This window comes from Vidua macroura, chromosome 17 (assembly GCF_024509145.1).
Source record: "Vidua macroura isolate BioBank_ID:100142 chromosome 17, ASM2450914v1, whole genome shotgun sequence".
NCBI classification, from domain to species: domain Eukaryota; kingdom Metazoa; phylum Chordata; class Aves; order Passeriformes; family Viduidae; genus Vidua; species Vidua macroura.
The window spans coordinates 7362360-7382934 of NC_071587.1; the positions used below are offsets into that span (position 1 = coordinate 7362360).

Here is a 20575-nt window from a genome sequence, read left to right on the forward strand (position 1 = left end):
ATCAAGACATAAAGCTGAATTGATACAGCTCAGGTTTTCTAATGATGTTTTGTTAAAACAAATGGGAAAATATTTTTTAAAATGAGTTCTTCAAGGAGAGTGCTAAACAAATGGCTCTTCACATGCAATTTAAATGTGGTGTCTTGAGGGACTAATGCAAGGAGACAAAAGCAATGTCCAGGGGGAGCAAATAATCTGCTGAATGATTCATACAGTTTTACACAAAACATGTGAATGAAAGATGATCACCAACAAGATTTTATTAACGAAAGACATGAAAGCCTCAAGCGAGGCTTTGCTTTACTATCTCCTGAATTTCATAGGACAGCTGATATTCTCACTGCAAGCCTCAACAGAAGCTTTCCAGGCAGGAATGCCCTGCATGATGAACTCTGCAGAGTTCTTTGCTGTGCACTCTCAAAAGAACTTGGTTCAGTTATCTTTGTAGCACCCAGGAGACAGCAGAAATCTTCAACTGATTCCTCCCTGAGCTTTCTCTCCCACGAGCTAATGAAACCCCATTCCCTCAATTTGTCCTCATCCTTCCTGTATTAACCCCCAGACCACCTCAGTGGTCCTCTGCTCTCCCAAGCACAGTTTGTCAATTCTGCAAATTGCCCAATGAGTGCCAAGGAGAAGATAAGAATTCCTTCTGTTGACTTCCTGGTTTTGCTCTTGCTGGTGCAGTGTAATGTGTGATTAACCTTTGTCACTGCAGTGACACTCTTCTCAGGTGGCACTTGGCTGAAGTGACACGCTGGTGACTCGCCTGCAGCTTGTCCAGCAGAAGGTCCAGGCTCTCTCTTGCAGAGCTCACCTCTCCAGCCAGCCCCAGCACACAGCTGAACCTCACTAAAAAAAGACAGATGAAAATACTTTTCCTGTTGCTGCTTGTGTGTCTGAGCAAATGCACAAATAGGAGACCTGGGAGCTGCTTTGTCAGCCTGGGCACTTGAGAGAGATCCATCACAGAGTGGTTATTTAGGACATTCAGAAAACCACGTCTCCTGCTCTGCCCTTGGGACGCCGGCAGGATTGATCAGTGTGTCTGAGAGAATAGGGAAGTGGGTCTAATGAGCTGGAATACGTCTTGTCGTACAAGGGAGCTGTGCAGCAGGCAGGGGAGCTGTGTGTTATGCAGCCCAGAGTTAATGAGTGAAAATTGGGCTGGCAGAAGCTCTGCTGTTCCTGCGAGGGCTGCGGTTTGAGGAGTGTGCTGCCCTAATTGGGCTGGGCAGAGGGGGGTGATGCTCCTGCTGCCGGCGGTGCCCTCGTTAGGTGTGTGTGTGTATCAGGTTAGCAGGGCTATCACTGAGAGCAGAATACCCAAATCACATTATTATAACTAATTTCTTTTTGCTTGTGTTCAGTCTTGACAATGCAAGATGGTGCCTCCTTAGACCAACTCCAGCATGTTTGATTTGAAAAAAATAAGTACCTTGAAGAAACAGTAAAATTGCCTGATACAGTAAGCACAGAATCACATTTGTTTTTATCATTCCTAATTGTTCAGATTCCCTAATTTTAGTGCTTTTGGGAAAGGTCTGCTGCAGTAGTCTGTGTGCTCTTGTGTCTGGTATCCTGTGCCTTGCTGCTGTGATTGTAATGCATTTTGTCACCTCACTGGTAATGTATTGCCAGTTGCTTTGGGGTCGTGTAATGAACACACTGGCCTAAGAGCCATCTACTATTGATATTAAATGTATTTGCCTCCCTGTTGGTTGTCCTTAACACCCAATACATGTTTCCATAGCTGTGGTTGACTTGCTGCAAGAGCTGACTGATATTGATACTCTCCATGAGAGTGAAGAAGGAGCTGAAGTCCTCATAGACGCTCTTGTAAGTAGTAAACCCCAGATTATTTCAGTACCTCAACATCTGTCTCAGCCCAGCAATGAGCACTGACCCATCCTGCTATCTGCAGCTCTGTGTGCCTTTGCTGCCAACATCATGATGGAGATAGTCAGGAGAAGCCTTTTCTGACCCTGAGACCATGATGGCTGTTTTTGAAGAAATGCTAGAGTTTGGGGAGTGGGTGCTTGCACCATTTGCACATTGTTGTGCCACTTCTTTTTTGGAAGGAGCACTGTCATATTGCAAAATTTGTGTGGGCTGGGAGATTTTTTTGGTGCAGGGAGGGAGAACGAAGTAATAATATTGGTGACTTGGACAGTGTCCCATTGAAAACAGGAGCTTTGTTTGCATTTCCCTTCTCTCCCGTGAAAGTGTGACCTGGGTTCACTCATGGAGAACTGAAATTTGTTACCCAGAGGACAGTGATGCCCCTGTGATCTTTCTCACCTCTTGCACAGGAGACTGGTTTCTTCTACCCAGTAACTCTTGTTTCAAGCCCAAAAATTTGGGCTTGAACTGGGGCATCTGTCGGTGACGGTGGGATTTTTTCTTAACAAGAAGTAAAAACTTCAAAGTTTTCACATAGCAGAGCAAATGAACTTTACGGGTGGAGGAGGGTCCAGAAGTAAGGATCTCTTTTGGCATAGAGAGTGAACCAACCCAGAAAATTACCTAGGTGGGTAGAAAATGCATTGGTTGGTGTTAAGTGTTCCTTGCACAGTTAACTCTCTGAGTGCCTCTTGGCCTCTGTGGGGATGGGTTTCCCCTTTTCCTGCTGTTTGTGCTGGATGCCTCCTGCTCCCTGGCTGCAGAAGGGGAATACCAAACCCTCCAGAGAGGTGATGCCCAACCAAACATGAGTTTTACAGGTCTGTCCTACCTTGGAGCTGGTGAATTGCTGCCTTTGAGTGTCGCTATGGCTGTGTCTGTGTCTGGTTCTGTAACTATTGTGTTGAATTTGGAAGACAGGAAATTACAGTTTTTCTTTTGTTTGCTTTGTTTGGCTGCTCTGTTTTCTCCTACAATCCTTGTCCAGTCACTATAATGTTACCTTCCAGAGGTTAATGACAGTGCCCAGAGCCCAGTTCCTCCAGCTGGCCTCTGGGCTGTTGTTAATTACTCTGCCTTGGTGGGAAGATTGCTGGGTGAAGGAAATGGGAGAGAGGATCTGCTAGAGAAGATGTTTTCTGTAAAATATGTGGAGAGGTAGTAAATCAAGTGAAGTTATTTCTGTTTTCATTGTCACCAGCCCACTGATAATAGCCATGTTTAGAGGTTTCATTGTCCTGCTTGAAAGAAACAGGTCAGGCCTATCTTGGGAAAAATGTTTAGATATCTGCTTTTTAGATTAGTTTTTTTTTTTTTTTCTTTTAAAAGAAAGTAGGTAAAAGGTTGTAGGGTATTTGAAAATTGTTGCTTAGTTTTCTGCAGCAGCCCATATATGTGTTTTTCCACATATTTACTGGGCTGAAAGCTGGTTAAGAGTGTTTGAATTGGCAATGTTATTTTGTTTAACTGTTCCAAACTCATGTTCACAGTGGAAAGTTTGCCAGAGTCAAGGTGGGACTCTTTCCAATTCGAGTTTTAAAGGTGTGTTTTGGGTGTGAGCTCTGTGATTCAGGGACTCCCCCCTGCCTCTATAGTTTCCTTAATTCACTGAAGTCAACTTGGTGCATTCATCTTGAGAGGATTTAACTGCAGGACTTCAGCTGGTGACAGTTCAACTCTTGGGTTTGGATCTGTGGGTGTGAGCATTATTCTGTCAGCTTTTTGTACCTGTTAGGTGGAAGGTCCAGCAGCAATGTCGGCAGGCAGCAGTGACCAGCTGGGAGTGCAGCTGCTCACAGAACTGACAGTTCTCCCATCCACAGTGGTATGTGAGCCTCATGCTTCAGAATTCTGAGGGATTATAAATCAGGCTGGTTCAGGAAGTAAGGTTGTGACAAGGTGCATGTTTCACTCCTGATGGTGTTCTGTTTAATCTGAAACACAAAAGTTGTTTCATTAATTAGGGAAAACATAGTGACAGATTTACATGATGATTCCTTCACTTCCTCTGAGATTTTACAGCAGGTTTGTTCATGTTTTCTGGTCATGTCTGGCAGGGTGTTTCCTTCATCTTCTTCTTTTCATTCTTGTTTCTTATCTCTTTGTCTTTTCCATGACCCTGGGGATTTAGGTGGAGGGCCAGGTCGTGGCCTTGTTGGTCCAGAATTTAGAGCGCCTGGATGAAAGTGTGAAAGAGGAGGCTGATGGTGTCCACAACACCCTGGGTAAGTGGCTGCTGCACAGCTCCTTGCTTCTTTCTGTGGTTTGTACCTAGGGATGTGAGTTATCCCTTCCTTTCCCCCGTCCTCTTTTTCTCTTGGACTGCCAGCACTGCAGTACAGGATCTGGTACAGCTTTTATTCAAGCACAGTTTGGAATGACTTGTCCCTGGAACCAGAGTTTGTCCTTTGTCTCATGGCTGCATGAAAGGTGCCTCTTCCCAAACCAGTTGTGTTGGGAGGTGCAGATACATGGATCACTGCACTGCACCAGAGGCAAGCACAGAACTGTTTAAGTTGGTAAAACTCTCTAAGATCACTGAGTCCAGCTATTAACCCAGCACTGCCAAGGTCACCACTAAACCATGTCTCAAAGTGCCACATCTACACAGCTTTTAAAAACCTCCAGGAATGTGCTCCACTGTCCATGTATTTATTATGAACATACCTGTGAGCTATACTTTGTTTCTGTTTTAACAATATATTTAACTTTCAGGTAGTAAAACATCTGCAGTTCATGGGAGGACATTACTGCCTCTTTGCTGCCTGATCTTTGCACAGCACAGAACCGTGGCAGGGTGGTGCCACTGCTGGCAGTCAGACCATCACCCACTCCTTGCAGTCCTTCAGGATTGTAATCTCCCAGGACTGTAAGAATTGAAAGAGACTGCAAACATGAGATCTGTAATTTTTGATGGGGAAAACCATCTGTTTTCTGTGTCTTTCTTCCCAGGAATTGTGGAGAACATGGCAGAGTTCAGGCCGGAGATGTGCACAGAGGCTGCACAGCAGGGCCTCATGCAGTGGCTGCTCAAGAGGCTGAAGGTAAGCTGGTTTCTCACTTTACTTCTACACACCAGTTAGCACAAAAACTAGGTTAAGAAAAACCAGTTGTGCTTGTGTGTGTTATAAAAGCCCAGTTAAGGACAAAAAGTTATAGTTCAGGGTGTATGTCCTCAGCAGTTTTAGTTTAAAGAGACACACTTAGGTTTTGTCTTTATAAATGGCTTGCAGTATAAATTGTCTCTTTTATCTTTTCATATGATTTATATATGTTGGATTTCCATGTGTGAGATCTGTAGGACTATAAAAGCTAACCAGTGAGAGGGGACACTAATATTAACCATTTAATGGCCTTTGCTTCCCACATTTCTAACAATTTTTGAGTTTTAAGTGATGTCTGTGTTTAAATGTTGCTGGTGGCGGCTTTTGCTTTGAACTCAGCTAATTGCCTTTTAAATTAAAAGCTGCTTTTCATACACTGCATCCTTTGACAGTGAGTTACACACTTTGACTCTGTCTTGTGTGAAAAAATGCCTAAACTTTCACTGGAAAATGCTGTAGAAAAAGAATGAATAGTTCAGCCCTCTCACAAAAATAGTAAAGGAAATATAGCAAAGAAATTCTGGCTGTTCTCTAACTTGTCAGTAAGGCATTAGCACTTCCATGCTTAAATGTCTGCATGATTAGAAAGCCTCTGAATTCCAGAAATTCTCCATCAGCTGTGTATGTGCAGGTACCCCTCTGTGCACTTCACATCCTTGTTAGCAGAAGTAATCTGTAATTTCTCACTACAGGTAGTAACATAATTATGTCCTTTGCTTAAAAAGAAAAAGTGAAATTAATTTTAGTCTTGGCAGGTAGGTACTGCTTGCTGCCTGCCTTGGAATTGCTGTGGCAGCTGAAAGACTGAAAAACTTGGGAAAGCAAAATAATCCCAACTAGGATTCCCCTGCTTGGTGACACAGAATGTGAATGCTCAATGGTGTTCCAAGCTTGTGCAGGGTGTGTCTCTTGGGTTCCCTGGCTGTGTTAATCCCTGGATTTGGGATGTAGGATCAGGCAGGGCTTTTTCTTACCTGTACAGGGCTGTGGGAAGCTAATGAACCCCTCTCCAGGTGCTTTGGCTCTTGGCAGTGCGTGGTCTTGAATCTCTTTCCCTGACAGATGTGTTTGGGATTAACCCAGGATCTCAGCAGCTGGGTAGAGATGCTGTGAAATATCTGTGGGATACATTTTAAGATCAGAGTTCTGTCTGGGCAGTGATGAGGCCATCTGGCACACAGCACAGAGCGTCACTTTCTGTTTCCTGACAACATTTCAGGTCTTATAATTGTATTGTGACTGTCAGAGCTGCATCAGAAGCCTAGGGTGGAGAGCTCATAGCTCACTTCTGCAAACACAAGCAGGGTTTGATGATGTGTGCAGTCTTAGGAGATCAGAATGTTGTTTCCCAGGATTTGCAGAGCAGCAGTTGGTCACCCCATGGCAGAAGCTGTCAGGGCTGTACAGCACCGAGCACTTTTCCCTCTCCCTCATGGTCTGCCTGGAGGTGTCACCTGGCTGCTGTAAATACCATCCTCTGCAGAGGGGTTGGGGATCATTTGGAATGAAAAGCTTTATTTAAAGTCAATCCTTGGTGGTGTTTGGGGTCTTCCTGATTTCCATATTTCCGTGTGTGCTTGCACACCGTGCTCTGTTCCATGGCAGTGGGGTGGGATGATTGGCCCAGCAGCCCTGCATAGGCAGGATTGTCCACTATGCTGCAGGGAGTTGTGTGTCTGGGGAAAAAACTGGGTGACAAATGCTATGTTTTAAGCCTAGGACTTCTGCTTTTTCCCTTCTTGAACAGTGGAGGATAAATAGCTGGTAACTGATGATTTTTAAACTTGTTTTATTTTATGAATCTCTCAGTAAACCAGGTTGCATTATTGTCTTAATTGGTTAATGTTCAGTGTGTTTCTGTAGATGAAGCAGCTTTGGAAGCACACAAAAACATTGGATCCAGTTCAGAATCCACTCTAGAGGTTTTTTGGAGGGTTCAAATTCAGCATTTTCATTTCATTATGACTTCTTTAGCATATTTGAGGATGGAGGGAATATCTGAAATGGAAGTTACACAATTGTGCGGGCAAAACCCATCTCAGTTCTTGTGACTGGCACACTCTGATCCTCACAGGAAACTCTGGCAGTTACTATATAATGTTATTGTGATGTATGTTCAGAAATTCTGGTTTTGCTGACAGGCACGGACTTCCAGAACAGAGATAAGCGCCATGCACCCACGTAACATTGTGGAAAATACATCACAGGAAAGAGATTCTGTGTGGCAAACAACTGGAGACTGTTCTTAGGGGTTTTGAGCCACCTTGGCCAAACCTACTGATGTGGGACCATGTGAAGAATCACAGTGGACCTTCTACATGTGTGCATGAACCCACATGCACCTCCTATCACCCCTGAATCAGAATTGTTACTATTCTGTCACTGAGGAAAACTGCAGAATTACTGCAGTTGTGTTTTATTTTATGTGCTGCTTGTACATTTGGTGCTTTGATTAATGTGTTCTTCAAATAAATGAGATGCTGAGGGCCATGCCCTGATGGTTCTCTTGTTCCTTCCCCCACAGGCAAAGATGCCTTTTGATGCCAACAAGCTGTACTGCAGTGAGGTGCTGGCGATTCTGCTCCAGAATAATGATGGTGAGCCATGCCTACCATATCTCTATCAGTGAGGGCAGAATCCAAGCTTCTCTCAGATCACAGCAGCCCTTTCCTGCCTCCAGCTCTCCTTTGCTGGCTTAACTCTCCCCCATGTGCTCCCTCACCTCCACCCTCTCTTTCTTTGCAGCTTTTGTGCTCTGTCAAGCTGTATTGATTTTGTTTGCTGATGTATCAGTGTTAGATGGCTGTAAAATCTGACAGTTAGCTTCATTTTTCTCTCTCTTTCCCCCCTTCCCCCCACCTCCGTCTAGACAACAGAGAATTGCTTGGGGAGCTGGATGGGATCGATGTGCTGCTTCAGCAGTTATCTGTGAGTAATTCCCACATGCCTTCTCTTCTATCCGGAGACTGCTGGGCTGGGTGGGAGGAATGGAAAATATCCGGGGTGCTGTCCTAGCAGTGCTTCATCTTTGGTGAAGCACAGTCCCCAAGTATCTTCCACGTGGTGTGTCATCCATGGTCAGTGAGATGAATCCCTTTTGTAAAGATGTTAATGCTGAGGTACACGGAAGTTAAATTATTATTATAACTATTATTATAGTTTCATGGTGAGTTGGAGGTAGGCAGGGTTGGAATTGGTCCATCTTCAGCATGCTCCACTCCAAGCACAGGGCTGCCCATGTTTGAGCTGGCTGAAGGTAGTGTGCTGCTAGCTCACTTGTATTTCTTCAGGCAGTGCTGCCTACACCACCCTCAGGCATGAATTGTGTAGGAATCTCTGGTAATCAGCTTATCCACATACTTGAGTGCGAATTTGCCCTTCCCTTTCCAGGCCCTGTGTATTATCCTTTAAATCCTGCACCAAGCTGCTGCACATTTGTAGGTGCACAGTCAGGGCAGCAAAGGGCAGCAGCTACAGAGGATGCAGCAGTGACCTGTGTTATCACTGGCTGATACCTGTCAGGTGCTGGAGCTTTTGGTGCAGTCTCTTCATGTGTGTTCTGCAACAGCACAGCCCAACATTTGGGGGTAATTTTGCTTTCTTTGTCATTCAGGTGTTTAAACGACACAATCCGAGTACAGCAGAGGAGCAGGAAATGATGGAGAACCTGTTTGACTCCCTTTGCTCCTGCCTAATGCTCAGCTCCAACCGTGATCGCTTCCTGAAGGGTGAGGGTCTGCAGCTGATGAACCTGATGCTCAGGTACCTCATTAGCCTTGTAATTTCCTTCCTGCTTTTGATGTGCCAGTACATGTTCTAGCTAGATATTTGTGGTTTTATTTTAAAACTTCTGTGTTAGGATATTTGTCTGTCTTCTCTTCCTGTTTTTAACTTTTTGTCTTTAACTTTATTTCCTAAGAGCTGAGGTTGCCACAGTAGCTGCTGGAAAGTGGCAGATCTTTCATCTGGGTGTCTGCCACAGAGAATGCTGTAGGTCAGGTAAACCCTCTAAGGATTTAAACGACCCCTATGAGGGCAGGAGAGGACCTTTGGTTGTCCCTAGGGAAAACATTTTTCCTTTTGTCCCCAGTTCAGGCTTCACTGTGTTGTGTAGCCTCTGAGCTGCTGAATTTTTGTGAATGCTGATACAAAAATTACTTCTGTGAGTGGGGCATAAGTTTGTGTTTCTTGTGCTGTGCTTTGTCACACCCTGAACCTCTGGGGCTTCTCTGCTCTCTCTTCACTTTTCCTTGCTGGGCTGGCACTGAGTTGTGTCTGCTGGGCTGTCTGGCTCCCCAGAGCTGCGGGAGGGCACAGTGGGCTCTGTCTGGCTGTCCCCAGAGTGCCAGGCTGTGTGCTGGCGGGTTAACAAACACCAGCCAGGAATGCTGAGCTCCTGCAGCTCAGGGCTGGGCAATGTGCAGCAGCAGGGAACTGAATAAATAACCCAACATGGATTATTCAAATAGGAACACTGGGTTTTCTTGAGGCTAATTAAGGAAAAGCTCCAAAACTAAGAATGGGAAGGAGGCCTCCCTCTGCCTGGAGTCCTAAGCTGCTAAACCAGCCTTGCAGAACTAATTAGTTGGAGTTCTTGTGCTATGTGGGTGGGATTCAGTGTTTGGATTTTTAAGAGCTTTTTACCCATTTTTGACTCTACTGTTTACCACTCTCTGCACAGGATTCCAGCTGGAAAATTATAACAAGAGGAAAATTTCTCCTTGGCTGCATTTTGCCCCCCATAGTAGTTGCAAAGGGTTGGGAGGGACAGAGTGTGATGGATCTGCCAGCAGCAGCTCTGTCTGATAGAGTTTCCAAGGCCTCAATCTGTGGATTCTACATTTTTAGTGGGATTGGTAAAAAAACTAACAATTCACAGAATTTGTTCTAGAAGCTTCTGTCACTATTATCCACAGGCATGTACTATATTGACAGCTGATTATTTTATATTTTTTAAACTCTTCTAATCTAGTTGTAGTGCTTAGAAACTCTCACAGGTGCTCAGTTTTTCTTGGATAGAGCAACTTAGGTGACCGCAATCTGTTGTTGAATGTGGATAGTTGTGATCTGAAGCTGTACATCTGTGTCTTCTTGATTCCTTCATGATAAACAGCAGAGAGCAGACATGCCTTTCAGTTGTGATTGACCACCTTGCCCACAAACAAGGCAGAATATTTTTCTCTCCGGTTGGTGTCCTCTGAAGTCTGGGGGCAGAGATCTGTTATTTTTTGGTTTTACTTTGGAGGTGGTTAATCACTGTACCACAGCCTGTAGAGATGAAAGGACAAACAGGCAAAGTTGAAAGTGTATTGACATGATGTGAGATAGATAAGCTGTGTGAGAATAAAGATATCAGGCTTGAATCTCCATTACTGTCGTAGGGAACACAGCATTCTGTGTCTGGTGCTGCCTGATCCATCCAGCCAAGTCGTTCCATTATTGATGGTTGTGCACACAGACCTGCAGAGAGCTGCAGCAGCTTTCAATGAGCATTTAATGTGCTCATGATATTCCTACAGATAGTCATGAGAACAGGATGGTTTCTGTTGTGCTGAGCCTTAAAATGTGTAGCCAACAGCAAAAGGCGATGTTGTATCATGTGGACTTCTCCTGGTTTGTGTGGGGTCAGTGGCAATGCCTGAAAATGAGCCCCGTGTGGCTGATGTACCTTATGTGTGTGGCCAGATGGGTCCTGGACTCATGCTGTGATCTGGGACTTGCAGTTGGCCCTGAAGAAACTGGGGCTTCAGCAAGCAAGTACATGGGAGATGAGCAGAGGGTCTGAGAGAAGAGCAGGTCAAGAGGGATGAAGCTGGTGACAGCACGAGTGAAGGAGGAAGTTTGGAATTAGAATGAGAGCAGGGCTGTATATATAATTATTTGATTTACATCTCTGCACCAAGGGAAGCTTGTTTATTTTATGTCACATCTTTATCAAAAGCAAGATGGTTTATCAAACTAGCAGCCATCAGCAGAAAGTTTAGAAATGTCCCTTAGAACTAAGCTAAATTTTCTTTTTAGTTCAGAAAGTACTTCTTAGTGCTCAGTCCCTCAGTCTTGCCTAGTAACCTAACTGCAGTTTAGTCAAAAGAGAGGAAAACAGGCATGTCCTGTCAGCTCCTGGTGCACTCTGACAGGCAGTTATTGCTTTGGCTATGGAGCTGTGTGGGGTTTGAGGAGATGCAGCCGTGCTGCTCCCGGGGGATGTGTCAGGGAGATTCTCTGTTGCTCAGGGAAAATCATGTGTGGCTTTCCCAGCTATGAACTGAGGAGCATGTGTATGCACAGAGACAAATACAACCCAGGGAGCTCATGAGGATCTGCATCACTTGGGCCACAAAATGTTCTGTCCTGCAGCTATGCTGGGACTTTGCTTGACCCTCAATAAAAGTTTTTGTCTCCTGTACAGAAAACAAGGTGAAACCAGACAACTCCATATGGCTCCCCAAAGCTTTTCTGTAGCTATTTCAGGGTAGATTTTTAAATGATTATTAGAATATTTTTATGTTTCCTTGTCCTGCTGTTCCTAATGACCCCTGGAAACATAAGCTGTGTCTTTACTAAACCTTCTGTTTAATTAAACGGAACCATTTTAAGCACACTTTCTCAGGAAATCTAGTGTTCTGCTTTTATTTTACTGGTATTTTGGAAAGTTAAAGGCTATGTTCTGCTAATGTGGAAAGAACAAATAATGTCAGCACAGCATTTTTTTTTAATAATAGATGTATCAAAAGAGTTGTCTCAGATGTAAAGGTGTTAAAAGGAGGAAAACAATGGTTAGTGAATAAAGTTGTAATTCAGAGTTTCCATGAACACTGAGGCCCCTCTGCATTTGGTGATTCTCATGTTTGCTTGTCTGTGAATTAGTGTTCAGCTAAAAGTTCCCTCAATGGGCATAGATGAGACTAAGATAAACTGCTTGCCCTCTGGCAGAATAAATATTTCAAATAAAATCAACTCCAGACAGTCCAGGCAAGCAGCTATTGATCTCTAAAAGCCTGAACTTAAACCCAATGAATATTCCAGAGCTCAGCCCTGCACAGCCTTCCTAAATGCTGATCAATATGCAATTACTTCCCCTGAAAACATTTCTGGTGTCATCTGGCCTAAGGAGTACTTTATTTTTAGCTCTCTGTAGTGGGGAAGTGGGGGTGCCAAACCACCCTCCTGCATAGCCCTTGGTTGGTGGGGGGAACTCAGAGTCCAGCTCCACACGCTGCCCTCCCACCACGGGGTCAGAAGTGCCTGTGGCCACACTGGGCAGGGTCACTTTCTTTCAGGCTGGGGTGGTCATAGATAGGTATTTTAGTTTGCCTGTTGTTAAAGGCTCATGAGGCTGGGTCTCTGCAGGGAAGTTGTTTTCCACAGCTCTCTGGAGGCTTTGAGGAGCCCCTGCTGATGGACATGGGGTCCTGGTGGCTCAGTCTGCAGCTGGGCAGGATCAGAGGAGATTGGCATGTGCTTGGGGTGAAAGGCGGTGAGGCTTGTGACTGTCCTATCCTGGAGGGACTGTCCTCCTAGGCTGGCCTTTAGGGACACTGGTGGCTTATGTTCTCCAAGCTCATGTTAGCTCCTACTGATGTTCACTTGGTCTGGGCTGTATTATTGAGCAGTTTTTCAGTTCAGTTTGTTTTCCCCTGGGTGGATTATAAATTCCTCTGGTTTGGTTTGTGAGGTACAGGGCAGCTGGAGATCATTTTCAGGGCATCCCTGTGTTACTGGTATGAGTTACCACCATCAACATTCTGAAGTGGCATTAAAGCAGAACAGCCCAGAGTCTGTCAGCCTCCTTCCATTGTGCGGTTCCTGGTGATGGGGTTTCATTATAACTGACACAGCTATGCTCACCAAACCTACTCCTTTATTAAATTAAACTGTTATTAGATCAAAGTCCTGATCTTTTGGTGTGATAGTATTTGCCTTCTGTATCCAACCCAGCCTCCCCTTCTGTTTTGTGCCAGTGTTTGTAAAGGAGTGAAAAAATATCTTCTTCAGTAGCCAAGAAGTAAGAAAATAAACCCATGAGAATAAAATACATAAAATGAAATAAAAATAGAAAATAAAAATAAATAAAGACATTAAAAAAGAAATAACCAAGACAATATTCTCAGCCACAGTTTTGAAAAGAGTTACTGTTGATACAGTGTTTTGGCTTCTAGAAGAGAAATCTTGCTTAGAGCTTGTGCTCAGACTCTTCATCTTGTCCTTGTTGTGTTCCTTTCCTTGTCTCTTTAAAGTAGGGTGCTCCAAAGCTCCTCATGTCCCTGTACAATTTAATTTGCCTCTTTTCACAGAGAGAAGAAGATTTCCCGCAGCAGTGCCCTGAAGGTGCTGGACCACGCCATGATTGGACCAGAGGGCACAGACAACTGTCACAAGTTTGTGGACATCCTTGGGCTGAGAACCATCTTCCCTCTCTTCATGAAATCACCCAAAAAGATAAAGAAAGTTGGAACAACTGAAAAAGAACACGAAGGTAGGTGTGCTTCCAGATCCTTCTTATTTCTATGGAGGAGGTGAATGGACAGCCAGTGTCTAAAAAGTACCTGCAGGGAGGAGGGAAGGGCACAGCACCCATCTTTGCAGCCTTCAGCTCTGGGTGTCCAGCCTGCTGCTCCTGTCACAGCTGGCTGTTGAGGGCACACTTGTCCTGCTTGTTTTGGTATCAGCAGCTCCTAGCAATTCCATTTCATGTGCTGTTAATAAGTTATTTTACTCCTGTAGAGTCTGTTGTTTGAAGCTCTTACTCTGATGCAAAACTCTTTTGAAAAGAGTAATGAGGCAACTACAAATGTCACCTCAAAAGCAGTGTTTTCATGGCTCTGAGCACTGAAGTGTGACTGGATGAACATCAGGCATTGCAGAAATAAACTGCATTACTTTTGAAGTTAGTTTTTTTCTCCTTTTTATATTTTTTAACTCTCTACCCTGAAAAACTGCTTCAACAGAGATCTGCTGTGGAATAAAACTACTATTACTGTGGGACCTTACACTGAGCTGAGTGGTCAGTCCCTCCTGCTCCTGGTAACACCGCCTTTCCCATTTTGTTGGGAAACAAAATAGAGCATGGACGATGTCTTGGAAGAAACTTTAAATACTGCCAGTGATGCTTAAGGTTTTGTGCCAGTTCATTGCTCAGCTCATTTCTACAGAGGGTGAATACTGTTAAAAGCTGAAGAGGTGTGAGTGGGTCTCACATATGCCTAAGATCCATCCTGAACTCCTGCAGCAAGCCAAGGGAAAGTGGAAGGACATAGCAGAAACATGGGAACTCGAAACCCAAATCCCCTGCTCTGGGACTGTCCTGGCAGCTCAGGTGGGATTCAGGTGTTCTCCCAAGGCCAGGAGGGAGGTGCTGTCCCTGCAGAGCTCTCTGGGTGCTGGGACTGAGCAGTTCCTTTCTCTGGCAGAGGTGCTGAGCTGGGGACAGCTGCTTGTTCTCCCTCCTGAGCAGGACAAGGAATGGGCAGTGTCATGGGCATATGTGTGGCAGTGGCTGCTTTCCTGGCACAGGTGGAGAGCAGGGACTCACCTGTCACTCAACCCCAGAGCAATTCACACACCCGCTGACAGTTCTGGTCACTTTATCTGCCTTGGGTTGCTTGTCTTGGGTAGATAATGGTGAGGGGAAAATGCTATCTTGAGGTCTGGGGTTTATTCAGTGGACTTGCAGAGACAGGTTTGGTTTCTGTAGGTTATGTAATAAAATTGCTGGTTTATGTAATAAAATACACAGTTATGCTTCGATGGGTTTAGGGGAGGTTTAGAAATTTTCATTTGCAGTGTGAAAGTGAGGTTTGTTTAAATCTTCTTACTGAGAGAAAGCTTCAGCTGGAATGGGAGGTTCTGGGTAGAGGTCTGAGTCTGTGGCTCATGCCATTGACTTTATTTTTCAGTTTTGGAAAGTGAGCTAATCTCTGTCTCATCTGCTTCTTCTGGAGACTGCAGTTGATACCTGTGGGCAGTCCTGGCTGCTGTGAGGATTAGTCTGGAAAGCCCTGACAGGGTCAGTTCCTGACTATTTCTGTGATAGCTTGAAAAGCCAATCTGGCCTGAGGAGAATGAAGTGATCCATGCAAACAGGCTTTGTATCACATCTCCGTCTCATTATCATGCTGAAGAAATGGAGAACATTAAGATGAGTCCAGAAATCAGTTCTATTAAAATAAACTCTCCCTAAAAGGCTGTGGTAGTAAGTCCAATTTTCTTTGTTTTGCATCACTGGGCAGGTGAGTTACTGAATTTCTAACGACAGGAGGTAATAGAGATGTTCAACAGGGTTCCCTGGAGCCTGTCACGCCGTTGTCCTGACACGGTGTAAGCAGCACAGTGTGTGCTTTTACTCTGCTGAGTGCTGCCCCAACCATGCAGTAGTTGCTCCTGGGGGGAACATGGCACAGGTTCCTGGGTGCCTCTGGCTTTAAGGGAAATGGTGCAGGTGTGGCATGAAGGAACTGGTTCCCTCTGTGCTCTTCTGGTCCTAGGAGCATGCTGCTTTTTGCTTATCTCTTTGTTTATTGATCAAAAAGAATTCTCATGTTCAGTCTGAATATTTGCTCATAAAAACTTTATCCTGTGTTCAATCTGTTTCAAAAAAGTTAATTAGAACAATCCTGTATTAGGAGAGCTTTCATGTGCATGCCAAATGGAGGAAGAGATTCCTTTAAAGGATTCTTTGGAATGGCTTTGCAGCAGTGGCCTCAGTATTTATTTCAAGCAGCTCTGAGGAGCTGGGCTGTGCTTGCCCTCCCTGTGTTGCTGCTGGGATGGTGTTGGGCTGGGCACCCCAGGCTGTGCTGTAAACCACAAAATCCTCAGTGGGCTCTGAAACCTGGGGCCTAATTACAGCTGCCTAAAGGCCAGCCTTGCTAAAATGTTCCAGCACTGGGTGAGGTTCCAAACAGCTGTGCTGAAGGGTTTGTCCTGCCTGTCCCTCTGTCTCTTTGCATGCAGTGGCTGAAGGGCCACCAGGCTGGAGGTCCTGGCACCCGCTGTGGCTCCAGGTGCTTCACCTCTCACAGGACATCCAGTGCTCAATCTCCAGAGCATCAGAGCTTCTGTATGTATCTGATGGTTGTAGGAAAATATCCCCTTGTCTTTATTTTATAGCAGTGTTGCTATTTACATAAGAGATAGTCTATAAAACCATGTTTGTTTTATTGTCTCTAAGGCAGTGTTCTGAATGTGACAAAATAATAAATACCCCAGTGAAAAAAAATCTCAATGTGACTTGCTGAGCTTTTATTTATTGCAGAAATTTATAATCCAAATTAAATTTGATAAAAGCAACTTCTCTGTAATGTATTTCTTCCTTTCTAAATGCTTGCATAAAGGTGTCAGAGCTGGTTAGCTACATTTTAAACACTGTCAGTGTTTAAAAATTATTTTACTCTAGGGAGCCTGTGAACAATTTAAATCCAAACTGCACGTATTTATGCTTTATGTACACTATGTAATTAGGAAAAAAGAAAGGGAAAATTTCTTAACTGTCTTTATGGATGATCTGAGCCTGAAGATTGGGCCTGTGGTGTCTAACTGAGTGCACATTATCTACACTTGAATTTTGCCTGTGTTTGTACAGATCATTATATTAGGATATTAGATTTGGGAGAAAAAACTCACTGGAAGCAATTTCCCTTTTTCTGAGGCAGTGAAGCAACTCAAACCAGAAATATTTTGCAGCTGAAGACAGAAATGGCTTAGAGTTTTCCTGTGTCTGTGGGGTTGCAATACTCATGTGAGTGCCCAGCTGGGTTGGACAGCCACAAAGAGAACCAGCCTGGCTGTGTAGGAGGTGCCATCGTGGTTGTGTATTGTGAGCTGGTTGAACAGCAGTGTCCCTTTAATGTCTGTGATTGCAGGGAGTGCACAGAAATCTGCCTCTGGGTCGTTCTTGGCATAAATAGAGGGTAAGATTTTAAATAACACTTCTGTGTTGTGACTTTTGAAATGTGGGGGTTGCTATATGAGCATCTGCATTCCAAAAACCCTCCTGCTGCAGAGCTGAGAGTTGGGGTGTCTCCCTGTCCATGAGGGTGCAGCAGCTCTCAACACAGTTGAGTCACAGTGCTGGATGCTGGTTTGAAATTCTTGAACAGTCTCAGTGAGGTAAAAATGGAGAAAACACCAATTCCTCCTGAATTAGAGAGTCTGTAGTGAAGCAATCATAGCTAGCTCGACAGGCTGTATATCCTCCTGCTCTTTCTCAGGATGGTTATTTGCAGCCGAGTTTTGCTCACTTGGAGAGTGTAATGAACTATAAAAGGATGTTTGTCCAATTCATCTTCATTTAAAAGCCTTCTCTTGTCTTAGATGTCAGTTTTACTTAGGAATGTTTAATTTGATAACCTGAGAATTAGTTCAGCCAGTTTCCAAAGGAGAATTCCTATTGCTGGGGTGTTTTGCTTGTTTGCCCTCTATCAATAACAAAGCCTCTTTTGGAGATCCTCAGCTACACCCTCCCTTTAAAAACAACAACAAAACCCATTTCTTAGTAAATATACTCTTACTCCTTTGTGACATGCACTAAAGGCAGCAGAGCCCTTGGAATGAGTGTCTGCTTCAGAACCAGGTTCCCTGGGCATGGGGAAGTGAAAAGGCAGCAGCAGAAACATGGCCTGATAAGGAGTTATTGGTATTAACTGAGCACCCTCTGCCAGCCAGGAGAAAGTGTTTTTCTTTTGGTGGTCTTGAGGAGTGAGCACCCAGGGAAGGCATCAGTCTGTTTAAGCAGAACTTTATTATGCCAATTTGTTATTTCACCATCACCCTCTGACAGGAACCTGTGATTTGAGTGAGCCATGATGCTGAGAACTGAGTTAAATTTATCTCAATTAAAGTGAGCGTGCTCTGTTGCAAGAACATCAGAAAAATAAACTTTCTCAGTCAATAGAAAGAATTTTGTTTTACGTTCAGCTTGATGACTGGATCCAGCTCACCAGGGCTGTTGCATGTGGAGCTTTCCCAACCCTCCCAGGCCCCCCTTCACCCATCCATAAAATTTGTGTTTCTTGCTTGTTCTCATTATTTTAAGATAAGATTTTTCTTGACAAAATGCAGTGATACTTGAGTGGGTTACTCTTTTGAAATGTAGATTATTAATGCATGTGGAAACAAGTCAGATTATCAGATGCTACTCTGCTGGAATAGCATGTCCCAGTGCCACCTGTAGTACTGGGATGGACCAGTGGTTTTATCCAGGTTTCCCAGCAGCCCTGAAGCCTCTTGTAATCCAAGAGTTGTAATACCTTGTAATAATATCTTATAATATTATAATATCTTGTCTAATTCTTGCATTAGAAGAGTTGTGTGCCTAGGAGGGGTAGATGTATCTCAAAGAGCTGGCTTGCTTTTTTTATGGTATTTTCCTGCTTCTAATTAGAAACTGCAATTTATATTATGCCTTCTTTACAAGACAGAAGGCTCTTAAATGTGTTCTGCTGGGTTCACCAGATCATCCTGCTTGGCCTCCAACAAGCTGCTGTCCCTGGCATCCAGAACTGCCCACTGGCCCCTTCCTGCAGGATGATGCTTGCCTCCTCTTCCTCACTGTTGAGCTTCCTCCCCTGCCAGGCAAATGTCCATTATAATGAGATGTAAAAAGAGGGAAAAAAAAAAAAAAAAAAAAAGCAGGGTGTGGGGATAATAAAGGCAGAGGAGTCTAGTGTTACAGCTTGATTTGACAGGACCTCCTGCTGTTGCAGCTGCCAGTGCCAGCCATGGAATAGATTAATCTGTATTCCAACACGCCGAGCTGAAGTCAAGATCGATCTAATTAGGGTGTTTTAAACACTGCTTGCATGCTGAAGTCCCTGTGCCTGTCTGGAGAGAAAAAGGCTTCTGAGAGCTTGAGGTGATGCTGGGCTAAGCAGGACCCCGGTGCTGCTGCAGGAAGCAAATGGAATATGACCTCCTAGAGCCAGGGATGTGTCTGGGATGGTGCCCTGCAGGATTGGGATCGTGGGGAGCAGCAGGGCTTGCAGGTGAGCCAGCCATGGGGCAGCAGCAGTGCTACTGGCTGGTGAGAGAGAAGCCTCCCATCTTCCCACATCCATGAATTTAGGGGATTTTGCGATGTTTGCACGAAAAAAGTTGTTCTTGATGCATAGTAGCTGCCAGCTGGTACCTGTTATTTCTGTGAAGGCACCTTTGTGGTGCTTCAGCACAGCTTGGTTTGGTGTTTGCTTCTCAAAGGAATCACATTTCGTCATTCTTTGAAATAGGACTCGTCTGCAACCTCTGCCTCTGGCCTTGTCTGTGCCCTCTCTGGAAGTGATGCCTTTTGTGCAGGGGATGTAGACCTTGGCTGAGTGTTATATTCCTATGGAGAAGCTCCCAGAATATTCTGTAGCAGGGAGGCTGCCTGTGGCTTCACCCTGGGGCAATGCACAGCTCATGGCCTCTGTCTGCACTGAGATCAAAGCCAGGCAGCTGCAGGTTCTGTGTTCTGGGGGCTCAAAACAGCATCAGCTACTCACCATTTCCCAAAGGAGATCCAACCCTGTGCAAATATTGTGATTACAGCTTTTAAAATGTTGCACATGTGAGATGGAGATTGGGTCAGTCTGTGGTAAAATGGTGAGACCTCGTCTATGGGAACATGCACCATAAGGATGCTGTTTCTCCCTTCCCATGGCTGTGCAAACACTTTAATCCACTGAATCACAGACTCAACCTCTCATTCCATCAAGCTTTGCCCTCATTTTGGCCAGTGTCCTTGCTTGTGGATGTTGGTATTTATTGGGCCAGGACTTGCATTATCAGGCATAACCTTGATTTTGGGGTGCGGCATAAAACACACTAATGTGTTATTTTTCAGGAAGCTCTTGAAAAAAACAGTTTAGATAGTTCAGAAATATTTCTGTAAAATATTTCTTTGAACATTTTGACCAGGCAACTGAATATTTCCTGGATTTTCTGCAGTGATATGTTGAAAGCATAACCTTGTTCTCAAAATCTCTGTGTCAGCTCCTTTAGACTTGTCAGTAGTTTTAAAGATTTTATTGATAAAATGGATAAATATCTGCATACAACCACCAAAGCAAAAATGATAGCTAAAACACATTTCCTAGTAAAGGAATATTGGGAAAAAGCAATGAAGATAGATCATTGGTGAGAATACTGCTGCTAAAATGCTGCATCAACACTTCCAAAAAAAGAAGGTTGGGGAAAAAAATAGTGTGACATACAGAATGCTGACTTCTTCCTAAACCAGCAGAGCATATGTTGGCATATATGGGGGGAAAATTCTTCATTTTGTTGAATTTATTTCTCCTTAAGAAAATGGGATCTTGCAAGAACTTAAAGGTTTTTACAATGCTTTTAATGGCAACACTTGATTTGGTGTTGCTTTCTGTGGAGTAGCAGTTTGTGTGCAGTGGGAGCGTGCTCTGACACCCCCCGAGCCATCGTTCACCCCCGTTAGGCTGTCGGAATGACGGAGCAGCCACACGGTGCGGCCACCCGATAAACCTGTTATCTGCCTGCTCCTCCTGCCAGCAACGCTCCCAATCTCCTTGGAACATGAAAAATTGACACCACCTCAGGCAGAAATCTGTTTCGAAAAGGAA

General features: G+C 44.4%; 1 protein-coding gene across 1 annotated transcript in view; it reads left to right on the forward strand.

Moving 5' to 3' along the window:
* Nucleotides 1–20575, forward strand: part of CTNNBL1 (catenin beta like 1) — a 48112-nt gene that overhangs the window by 13415 nt on the left and 14122 nt on the right. Inside the window, exons 5-11 of the mRNA XM_053992904.1 lie at nucleotides 1742–1839; nucleotides 4034–4127; nucleotides 4855–4946; nucleotides 7531–7603; nucleotides 7876–7934; nucleotides 8620–8768; nucleotides 13301–13482. Of these exons, the coding sequence (XP_053848879.1) occupies nucleotides 1742–1839; nucleotides 4034–4127; nucleotides 4855–4946; nucleotides 7531–7603; nucleotides 7876–7934; nucleotides 8620–8768; nucleotides 13301–13482 (747 nt within the window). The remainder of the gene's footprint in view (nucleotides 1–1741; nucleotides 1840–4033; nucleotides 4128–4854; nucleotides 4947–7530; nucleotides 7604–7875; nucleotides 7935–8619; nucleotides 8769–13300; nucleotides 13483–20575) is intronic.